General features: G+C 48.8%; 1 protein-coding gene and 1 non-coding gene across 2 annotated transcripts; both read left to right on the forward strand.

The window, feature by feature from the left end:
- The first annotated feature begins 4187 nt into the window (after positions 1–4187).
- TRNAT-AGU (transfer RNA threonine (anticodon AGU)) lies at positions 4188–4261 on the forward strand. Its single transcript has one exon. It is a non-coding gene; the product is annotated as a tRNA-Thr (tRNA).
- A 4688-nt stretch (positions 4262–8949) lies between these two features.
- Positions 8950–11233, forward strand: LOC123187146 (uncharacterized). Its single transcript, XM_044598920.1, has one exon. The coding sequence runs from the start codon at positions 9318–9320 to the stop codon at positions 11088–11090; it is 1773 nt and encodes a 590-aa protein (XP_044454855.1). The 5' UTR covers positions 8950–9317; the 3' UTR covers positions 11091–11233.
- Positions 11234–11560: the final 327 nt, after the last annotated feature.

Below are 11560 nucleotides of genomic sequence, written 5' to 3' on the forward strand. Positions count from 1 at the left end.
ACGAAACATAATAGGTGAATTAATATTCTAAAATATGTCTATGTACATCCGTATTGTTCTGTCGGAAATGATGCAGAGTAATTCACGTGTTGTTCTTGTCTTTGCCTTGGTCGCATTCCACAAAATCCTAGAGGCTTGTCATCAATATCGTAGTGCAAAACACGCCCATAAAGCTCGATCAGCAACTCACACACTCGTTGAGCATAGCAATCACTCTTAGACGTCCCACCTTTAAATCAAGCTATCAAGCTGTGGTGACACCTCCGATGCCGATGAATCAACCCGAGACCTTAAGGCCCAAACCGTTGCCTCGTAATCCCACATCACAAAAAGCATCTACAAAATGATGTCATCAGAACCGCCACACGTCACAAGCTTGTTAAGCATCTCCACGCTGATGTCTGAAGATAAAGTAGGGTTGGACAACGCATCCATCACAATGAGGAGGCTATCCCACACATCGTGGTCATGGAGTTGTGTTTGTCAGGGTCGGGGAAAGGATACCAAAGGACGGGCTGACACAAGAGCTTCTGATGGGCACCACAATTGCAAAGGACAAATAGATGGCGGTTACAGACTTGGACCTGATGCTTTATTAGGTCGATGACTGGGACTATGGGTTCGCAACGGTGTTGTGCAAGTAGGAACCTACGGGTTGAGGTGGCACACAGTGGCGGCGCCAAGGCCTAGCTGTGAAGTCGGCAGACTACACATCATTTTGGGAAAATGTATATACATTAGAAGAGTGAGCTGCGAGAGGGAGTGAGCTCGGAGCAGAGTGAGTGAGCTACAAGAGGGAGTGACCTCGGAGCAGAGTGAGTGAGCTCATTTTTGACTGATGGTGCGATTTGGTCCGACCAAGCCCGAGACCGACGCAGCACTAACGGGTGTATATTCGTCGCAGCCTACTAACATGGCATGTCAGATGAGGATCAGCCCTATCATAAACTTGCTTAAAACGGTCGAAGCAGCAAATAACTCAAATTGTTAGTGTTTTGCAAAACGGAACCAAAAGAACATTTGGTTAGGTCTATGTAATGTCGTCATTTTTGGGGAGGGAAGCCCCATTGTGATAGTTTTACGCTATTTACTCGCATTTGAGATGGTATTGTCCAGCCATAAACCTTCTAGGCTTTGCTTACATTGGGCGTAATTTTTTTGTGCTCGCTGGTATTCAACTCATGTGCATGTAATTAGCATGAAGGTGGCCATCAGTTTTGTCATTAGCAACCAGTGCGACATTAGTATGGTTTTCTCTCATCATCGTCAGTTACACTTGCTTTAATTGTAGTTAATATACTGATGAATTCGGAACAAATATGTTTTCTTGGGAGCACTTGAAATCAACCTATTTACTTTTTGAATGGAGCCTATGTACATTGTTGTAAGTGGATATGGTAGTAATACTCGGCGATACATATGGGACTAGACATGTCTCTCTGGCAACAAAAGGAACATCCATCTTGCCTCTGCGAGACGTTGTACTGGGTTGGCCACTAGTTAGTTAGTTCGTTTGTTTTGTTTCTTTCGTTTTGTTCTTATTTATTTACTTTTGTTTGTATTCCACAAAAATATGCATATTTTTCAGAATTACTTTACTTAAATTTTTAAAGTGTTCATCGCACATTTAAAAAATTTAAATGTTGTGTGAACATACTGTTCATGCAACATCTAAAAAGGGTTGATAACATTCAAAAAGAAATGCTCATGCCATTCTGAAAATGTTCATGTGCTTCAACAAAATGTTTATAGAAAATTTGAAAAAATATTTACACAATGTGATAAGATGTTCGTGTAATTTAAAATAAATGTATTATTTGAAAAATGTTCAAACATTTCAAAAAAGTTTTTACAATGCAAAAACTGTTCTCATAGCTTAAGATAAGTATTGTATGATTCAAAAAAGGTAGTATGTGACATTTTCTAAAAATGTTCACTCATTTCAAGAATATGTTGTGGAACTTTTAGGAAATATTTATACAATGTAATAAATGTTTACGTAGGTTTAAAACTATGTTTTGCACCTGTGAAAATGTAAAATGATTATTTCCAAAATTAAATTTTATTTTAAAAATAAATATGTATTTGAATAAATGTTCATCATGTATTTGAGTAATGTTCGATATGTATCTAATTTTTTTCCGTTTCCGAGAGGCACGGCCGTGACTCTCGCGAAAGCAAAACCGTGACTCTCGCGAAAGATCAAAAAAACAGAAAACGCGTATTTTTTCCCTTTCCGAGAGGCACGGCCGTGACTTTCATGTAAGCACAACCGTGCCTCTCGTGGAAGCAAAATCGTGACTCTCACGAAAGAAAGAAAACCGAAAACGCGTTTTGTTTTTCCCTTTCCGAGAGGCACGACCGTGACTCTCGCGAAAGCACAACCGTGCCTCTCGCGGAAGCAAAACCGTGACTCTCGCGAAAGAAAGAAAAAACAGGAAACATGTTTTTTTTCCGTTTCCGAAAGGAACGGCCGTGACTCTCGCTAAAGCACAATCGTGCCTCTCGCGGAAGAAAAATCGTGACTTTCGCGAAAGGAAAAAAAAGAAAACGCGTTTTTTCACGAATTTGTTTTTTATCGAAAAGCTAAGAAAGACCGGGGGGAAACCAAAACGTAAAAAAAAACCGTGTAAAAAGCCGAAAACGCGTGCGGAAAAATAAAAAAACAAAATCCAAAGGGAGCGTCCAGAGCGTGACACGTGGCGAATGGCTGAGAGCGCACCAGGTGACGCTGATCGTTGCGAGGCTCCCGAAGGAGCGCTCGTTAACTAGTTGTTGCCGCCAAATATATATCAATGAAATCTCTCACGTGAGCAAGGCATGGGCCAGCCCATTAAGCACTACCAAGTGTGGGACCAGTTTTTTGAAGGTTCTGGGAGCTTCTCAACAGGTTTTGGGAAGCTTCCGAATCTTTTTCTTTCTAATTTCATATTCTTGGTGAGTTGTTTTGTTAAAAAAATTCCAATCCATGAACTTTATGGAATTCTGCAAAAAAAATTGAAAATAGTTATTTATGATTTTTCATCAATATTTTTTATGTTTCTGAAAATTTTCAACTTTTTAAGCGTTGTCCCAATAAAAAATAAAGTTTTCTATCTTCTCCTGAATTGTTTCAACTTTTAGAAATGTGCGCTTATTTTTTAATGTTTCAAAATAGGTCACAAACAATTTCCTTGATTTGTTCAAACTTAATTCTGGAAGAATTTACTAATTTTAGATATTTTTCTAAATGTCTAGTTTTTTTGTTCCTGAACATTTTTGAAACCACAATTTTTTTAATTGAACTTATAATATATTTTTGATCTTTTTTAAAGCGTGTGAGCGCTTCCGCTAGTTGTTCCATTGTTTTTTAGTGGTGTCGGTTGGCCGTGCATGCCTCCTTTCGCTTTGGTGGACCAGGGCCATGAATGGGCACTGTAGTGAAACTAGTCGCACTATCGCTTATGGCGGTATATATAGCACATCCCATAACAATCAAACACAAAAGGAGGGCAAGTTTATTTTCACAAAAAAGGAATGCAAGTGTTGTCGTTCGGATAGCAAAGGTCACTGGGCCATTCGATCCGCGCACACAAGAATCATTGGGGCCCTCTATATCAAACCAGGCTTGCATTTCCACCTGGGCCCGCTTGTATGCGAGACCAAAGAATGCCTCGCCTCAAGCACCTACAAAATGGGCCAAGCCCAGCACGACATTGCCTTAAGCATCTGCATGTGTGCGTCTGTATGTTACATACTATTTTTTTTTGTTATCTTCCTCACCATGACATCAAAAAACAAGAGAGATGGCCTGGAGAACATGCAATTCGTCTACAATGGTGCCAGGATGGAGCCGTAACGTCACTCAAATAGGACACAAACATTCCTTCAAGCACACTGAAGGATCAAGAGCCGAGAAGCTCTCAACCAACTCCAATAAGATCATGTTGATCATCGTTGGCTACTTCATAGCACTTGATTCTTGTGCTTTTTATCATGTTTTATTTGGACCATATTTATGTATGAATTCAAATGGTTAAGTTTGAAAACATTAAAGTTTGTTATGTATTTGAATTTCCAAGTTTTGAAATAATATGTTGTGATAATATATGTACAAACGTTGAATCAAATTATGGGGGTTGAGTATTTCAAACAAAATAGAAATGGGCTTGAATAGTGAACTCTTCTATAAAACAAATGCCGAAGATGCTTTCATAGCTCAGTTGGTTAGAGCACCCGTTTAGTAAGCGGGAGGTCTTGAGTTCAACTCTCAATGAAAGCACTTTATTTTTTTGGCTTCAGCGACAACAACAGCTCGTACTTGTTGTATTCTTTTGTCTCTCTCTGTTCTTCGGCTTTGGAATTAAGGATGTTGTTCTTCGGCTTTGGAATTAAGGATGTCCATTGCTATCGTCTGGAATTAAGCAATGTGAAATTCATCAAAGTTCCACAGTGTATGTCCTGTCCCTGCCGGCTGAGGCTGACCCTGCTGTGTTGTCATGCCGCTTGGGTCTGGCACTGTATTGGAGCAGGACACTTTTTTCTGCAGAATAAAGTAGTAGCAGTAGGTTTTTTTATGCCGGGAGATTTTACCGCATTTGCACTTGAAATGCTGCCTGGCAGGTGTGCATTTCTTTGGTCTTTACGTGATCACGGGGATGCAAATGTGGTTTGGGCGCTGTTTCTATGATGCAACCTCGTTACTCTTTTCTGATGACAGGAAATTAAGCGGAAGAGACGAAACCCGAAAGAGTAGAGGCCAAATCGTTTGATCGAATGATCGAATGAACCTGCGATGATCGAATGAACAAATGCGCATGTTTCATTGAACTTGCCAAATCGTTTGCTTAAGCCCCCTCTCGACCCCGCCCTAGCGCCGTCTTCTAGGGAGGCGGCCGGGGCGGCGCTCGCCCCCCTTCCCCCACCCCCTCCTCCCTCCTACCCCCTCCCCCTCCCCCGCCACTGCCGGCGAGCGCCCCCAGATCTGGCCCGGGTGGTGTTAGCGGCAGCGGGATCTTCTATACCCCCGCGCGCGGTCCTCCTTCCCGGGGCAAGGGGTCGGTGGCAGTGAGGCTCGGCTGGCGGCGGTGGCCGGCGGCAAGGGCCGTGGTGGCGCGGGGTGGTCGACGTCGTGTCCCCTGCCCAGATCTAGGCCCTCAGGGCCCCATCTGGGTCCTAGCGGGCCGGCTTCGGCGCGGCCTCGCTGCCTACACGCGGTGAAGAGGAGGAGCGGCTTGGATGGGGGCGCGGTGAAGAGGAGGAGCGGCTTGGATGGGGGACAGCGTGCCTTCTGCTGCACGACGGCGGGAGCTTTACATGCATCTCAAAGCCCGGCCGGGCCTGGTATGCTCCTGATGTTGCGTCTGGTTGGTTAACGTCGTTGACGGTGGAGGTCGGGCCCTCCCGCGTGCCGACGATGTTGCTGCCTCTAGGCCCGACTCTTCTTCGTTGTGCAAGTCCCACTTCTCGGTGCCGTGATGAGACAGCGGGGGTGGCTTCAAGACTGTGTTGGCGCAGGGTGGTGGAAGGTATGGTGGCGTGCTCCGGAGCGCCCGGGGTGATGGTTGGAATCAGGAGAAATCCTTGTCAGCCTGTCCGACACTGACGCGGTGGCACCTGAGGGTGCTGACAGACCTTCCTGAAGGGCGTCGGGTGCTACCCTCCCTTTTTCCTCGTCGCGTACCGGAGGAAACCCTTGGCAACATCGTCGTCATCGTCGCGCCTCTTCTTGAAGGTGTTGATGCGTACCGGCACTTCAGAGTCTAAGAGCTTGGTGGGAGATCTCCGGTGGGCGAACGGTCGTGAGGCTTCTTTGTTTTTGTTGATCCGCCGTTGTCGGCATTTGTTCTTTTTGTATTTTCTCTCTCTTTTTCTTTTGGGCATGATTGTGTTGTTTCCACCCCAGCACATATCGTTGGCTGTATCGGATGTTTGCTTTATAATATAAAGTGGGGGAGTTCTAATCGTCAAATCGTTTGCTTAAAACGAACGCTTCCCGGAATGCTCAATTATCGTGCCATATATAGCTTCCCGCTGCTAGTCTTAAACCCTTGATTGATTTGGTTGAGCAATGCACACCGACTATATTACAGCGTGGTTGGATTGGAGACTTGAACTACTACCTATATATGAATGAATCTCTCTGCATGATTCAGTGAGAGATGCAGATGCATGATTGAGGCAACTTTTTCTGACACCGTCCTGTTCATCTCCGGTACAGTGACAGTGAGGGGTGCCACCATGCATGTTCCTAGTATCAATAGCCTCCAACTTTATGGCTTCTCAAACTTTATAGTCTCTAGAGGAGGCAAGAAAATTTTGACGTGATTTGCATGGCATGGCACATGGCACCCAAAGTTTTTGATTCGCTGTGTATACATGGCATGGCGCCACATCGTTTTCAACTTACTACACAGCAGGGTCGCCATTGTTTGGCTTGGCTGTTCTTCAAAGTTATGGCTCCCACTGTTCGTTGGGTTGGGTGTTGCCGGTTGCTTGGGCTCAAGCTGGGGCATGGTATGGTAGGTGCTCTTTCTCTTCCAAGCCAAGCGCAACAGCTCTGCTCGAGTGACCGGCGGCCGAAACGCTGAAAAATTACTGACCTAACTATTTTTTGATCGTTCGGATGCAGAACCTTAGTCGCCTATCTGATGATCTGAGGAGACGAGGAATGCCCGTGTTTTATTCTTCATATCAGTTCATCCCGAGGAGTTAAATTAGGGATCCCAACTTGGGCGAGTTCGTTGTGGATGAGCCCATCATGCAAGTCCAGCGTTGGTAGGTTGGTAGGTTGGCAGGTCGATGGTACTAAGATTGTTCGTCGTTCGAGAAAGTTGATCATGAGTCTGTGCAGGACTAGTGAATGATTATATGGGAGAGATAATCTCTATACCACCATAAGGGGAACGGCTTTGGAACCAAGCTCATGCATGCTCAAGTACCGCATATATACTACTTGCGGCAAGTGCATATGATGGCCGCTGAGCCCTAGGGAGCTCCTTGTTGTTATTTTTTTCCGACATAAATACGACGGCGGAGACGGATGCTCGGCGGCTCCGCCGGAAAAACGCCAAGCACTCTGGCTCGCCATCGAGCAGTCCGAGCGGGAGACCAAGGAAAAAGCAACGGAGGCGGCTCGGCTGGCAAAACTTAAGTGGCAGCAGGACTAGGCCGTCCGGCGCCTCAAAGGCCTCATCATCCTCTCCTCCTCCTACGACGGCACTGACGACCACGACGCCTCATCCCACGACTCGGACGATCCTCCACCAGCCGCCGATAGGAAGGGAAAAGGGCCGGCGAGGAAATGATGAAGATTCGCTTTCTTCACTTTAATTTGCAAGGTTTAAAGTTGTCCGTTGTTTTATGTGCATTATGTGAACTTTGGCGATCTTTTGAAGAACCGTCGGTGATCTTTTGATGAACATATTGCGCATATCTATGGCCGTTTCTATGTCCGTTTGATGATCTATGTAGTTTGATCGTTGCATGATTTAGTATGAACATAAGAGATTAGATATGAGATACCTGAATGTGGAGGACACAATTTGAAAAGTGACCGATCAGTGCTCATGGACACGCCCGGTCACATCAATGGACGGTTGAAGGGCCGAATTTGTCAAGTCCGGCTGTAGATGCTCTTACATATCAGTAGATATCATAGCTCCATGACGGATTTATGGTTAAGTACACGTCCATCATTATTGAAGGAGAGGTAGGAGACAAGCGCTGCCGGGCCGCTGGCCAAGGTGCGGCATGCATGCATGGCAGCGAACACAGGCCGCGGCAGCGTCGAGTACCACTCCTTCAATCATGAGATTTTGGAGATTTACCTTTACCGCCGGTCACATCGTTTTCACTGCCGTACGTACTCACCGCGGTGATAATAATTGATCAAAAGCAAGTTTGACAAGACGCCGCCGTACTGCCCTAGCAGGTCTGTCTAACCGCTTTTGGATAGCGCTGCTCTAGGCTTTGACAAGGGCGACGAGGACAAAGGGAGCATAATCATCATGGCCGCCCTAGCTAATTCCTGCTTAATTACTAGCCGTGTAACGTTCCTTGTGCTTGTACTAGAAGGTGGTTAGAGAGTGGAAAAAAGGAATAATTGCTCCGCAAAGTCCTGGCGGAACTAGGACACAATTTAGGACAATTTGTATTGTTTTTCTTTTTTAAATGTCTTTGCATCATTGTGACACACAAAGTCAAGGATAATTTGTATATGAAAATGGAACAAAAATGTTCTAGTTTTGGCCGTCCTTCAATGGGCGGCACGTGCGAAGCCCTAGGCATCGTCACCGCCACCGCCCTCATCTTCCCTCGCTCACCTCGCCGCCAAAGGAGGGTACTTGGTCAATGGTTGTGGCTGGGGTGCTTTCTTTCCCATAGCGTGGTGGTGGTCTTGATCGGTGCGGCTCTCGCCCTCATAGAGGCTGCCATGGAGCGGTGGCGCCCCTCACGGCCTTTGTAGTCACCGCCATCCTCCTCCCCCTCCCTTCTGTTGGGACTAGCGACGGTGATAGTTGGGCTCTTGGCCCGTTGGTCGATGTATGCATTTGGGCATGGACGACGTGCCTGCAATGGTGGATCCTTTGTCCACCCTCCCTCCCTTTGCCGATGACAGGAATCCTGAAATGCTTGGGTGCAAAGAGGGCGAGGTCCTAAACCCACTTCCGGCGTTTTCTCCGGTGGGACAGCGGGCCTTGGGCTCACCCAACGCCAGGATCTGTCTAACAAGAAGGCGCGAGGTGCTAGAGAGGTTGCCGACAATGGTGGCTTCAACAACAAGTATACAAATTCTCCGGATGGAAACCCATGATCTCGCCTTCGATTTGATTGACCTAAGACTTTCTAAATTAAATTATGAAGCAATTGGTTGGGCATTGACGATTTATTATCAGATAATTAATAATATATGGATGCGGAGATAGGGCTATCCTCCTTTAAAAACACAATCAATATATATTTGTCCACGGGTTTGCATTGATCTGTTTTCGCCGTGTTTCAAGCAGTGTACTTCGGCAGTGTGATCACTCCAGAGGGATGGGTTTACCGACCTCGTAAGGACACCCTTGACGAAATGCGCTCGTACTGCAGCGCGTAGGTGGACGTACTCCTACGTGCATGCAGAGCTTGTTGACCAACCATGTCAGCGTCGGCGAGCACCGCCCCCGCTCCGGTCCGAGCCTCCGCTTTATTAGCTGCCAACAACAGAGCATCCAAGGCGGAACGCAATGGCGTCGCGTCGGTAGCCAGCGAGCCAGCGAGCCAGCCAGGAGACGACAAGCCCCACCCACCCACGCGCGCGAGGGCGGCGGAGATCGAGGAGGAGGAAGGCGACAATGGCGCGGATCGACGCCGGCAGCGCGCTGGCGTTCTGCGTGCTCCACGACCTGCTGGGCGCGGCGGCGTTCCTGGCGGCCCACCCGCTGCACGCCGCCTACGCGCTCTTCTTCCACCGCGGCCTGCTCGCGCTCGCCGCCTTCTTCTGCCCGCTGCTGCTCTCCACGGCGCTCCTCCTCGTCGTGCTCCTCACCGCCGCCCCGTACGTCGCGCCGGGGCGGGCCGGGGCGCGGTGCCTCGGCAGCACCTGCGGCGTCGCCGTCGCCGCGCTCTGCGCCGGGCTGCGGCCCGACGGCGGGCTCGGGCTGCTCGGCCAGCTCTGCTCCTTCGTGCTCGGCCCGGCCGGCGTCGGCGAGGTCGTGTTCGTGGGTGAGGTGCGTGACGCTGGTGGTGCTTCTTGCTTTCTTCTGGAGCAGGAGAGGGAGAGCTTCTTGCCTGCCGCCCGGGAGGTGTTCGCCGTTGGGCTGCCATTGCAGAGTCTCTCTGGAGAAGAGATCTGCTACCTGAGCACTGGGGATTTTTATGAAGAGGATATCTTCAGCTTCAAGGATGAAATTCAGGAGAAAAATGTGGTCTGCGAGGATCTGAAGAAGGCTCCGGAATCTTTATCGTCTTCTTCCGAGCATTGCTTTCCAGTTCCAGGTGAGACATTCATGCCAGTACCAGAGATGGAAGAGCGGGAGAAATCCATCAACAATGTACAGAGTGTAAGCTTGCCAGAGAGAAAGGGATTCAGCAGTGATTCGGTTGAGGAGAAGAGGTTGGAGTGTGACCCTGTTCCTCTGTCAGCAATGGAGACGAAGAAACCTGAGCGGGTCGGCAAGCCACATTCTTCGATTTCTCAGCGAATAAGGCAATGGGAATGTGGGAATTTGAAGGGAGTTCTTGATGAAATCGAGGATAATCCGGTGGAAATCTTTTTCGAGAAGGGATCATTCAAGGTCGTGGAGGAAGCCATGCCATTGGAGACTGAATCTTGGGACCAAAAACAGAGTCAAGACCAGCTCGCTCAAGAAGAATCTGACCGGAAGCAATTACCAGAGGAGGAGCTTGTAGATGTCAAGGAAGAATCGGCGCAGTCGAAGGTGGCGGAAGAATGCATCATAGACCTGCAGCAAGCTGAAGAAATCGCCTCCATTATTGGTGAGCCCGAAGAAGACCCGCCGCAAGAACAGAGGAGCGACGACGTGCAGGCCGAAGAAGATGCGCAGCCTGACGGACAAGACCACCAAGAAGATGTGCAGCAGCCTGCGTCAGAGCATGCGGACGGCGGGAAGAGCCCCCTGAGGTCGACGTCCATCGCGCGGCGCGTGCACACGCGGACCTCGTCGGAGAGCCTCGCCGGCACGGGCGAGGGGTCGCCGTCCAAGGGGAAGGAGTGGAAGCGGACGCTGGCGTGCAAGCTGTACGAGGAGCGGATCCAGCTCAAGGTCTGCCGCGACGGCGCCGTGGCCGGGGCGTGCGCGGACGACATGGACATGCTCTGGGAGGCGTACGAGACCGGGGGCGGCAGCAGCAGCGCCGTCGCCGGCGACACCAAGCCCCGAGGCGGCGGCGGCAGCAAGGCGAAAGAAGAATCCGTTGTCGACGAGGAGGAGGAGGAAGAAGACGAGGAGGACGACGGGCCGGTGCGGCAGCTGTGCTGCCTGCAGGCGCTCAAGTTCTCGACGAGGAAGATGAACCTGGGCGGCGGCAAGCCGAGCCTGTCCAAGATCTCCAGGGTGCTCAAGCGGATGACCGCGCTCTCCAGGGTCGGGTCGCGCCGCAAGTGATGAAGATCGGCAGTGGCCGTCGGTGCATGGACGGTTTCCATGGATCTAGAGCTATGGTGACAAGTGTATCAGTGTGTTCAGTTTGTGTATACGTACATGATGATGAAATATATATGGGTCTGTTTGGTTCAGCCTATGCCAAATAATTTGTGTGTTACTGTATTTGGTTCGTGCCAAATACTACAAAGTTTTGCTAACCTTTCATACTCCTCTGCATGTAATCCTTCGGAGCATCTCGAAGTTGCAATGATTCAACGGCAGCAAAAGAGGGCATGGCAGAGAAAAGAGGGCATCAGGGACCAAAGCTCTGTTCCTCCCCCCTAGCTTTAATTACGCCGGAAATCCAAGGTTTTCTTTCGAGGATCAACAGGGAGGCCATCTCCCAGCCTCGAAGAGAGTGGTAAGGGCATTTCTAAGAGCGAGCATGGTTAATAGTATAGCCAATTGCGGAGAAAAACGTTTGGTTTCCG

The sequence above is a fragment of the Triticum aestivum genome, chromosome 2A, assembly GCF_018294505.1.
Source record: "Triticum aestivum cultivar Chinese Spring chromosome 2A, IWGSC CS RefSeq v2.1, whole genome shotgun sequence".
In the NCBI taxonomy this organism is placed as follows: Eukaryota; Viridiplantae; Streptophyta; class Magnoliopsida; order Poales; family Poaceae; genus Triticum; species Triticum aestivum.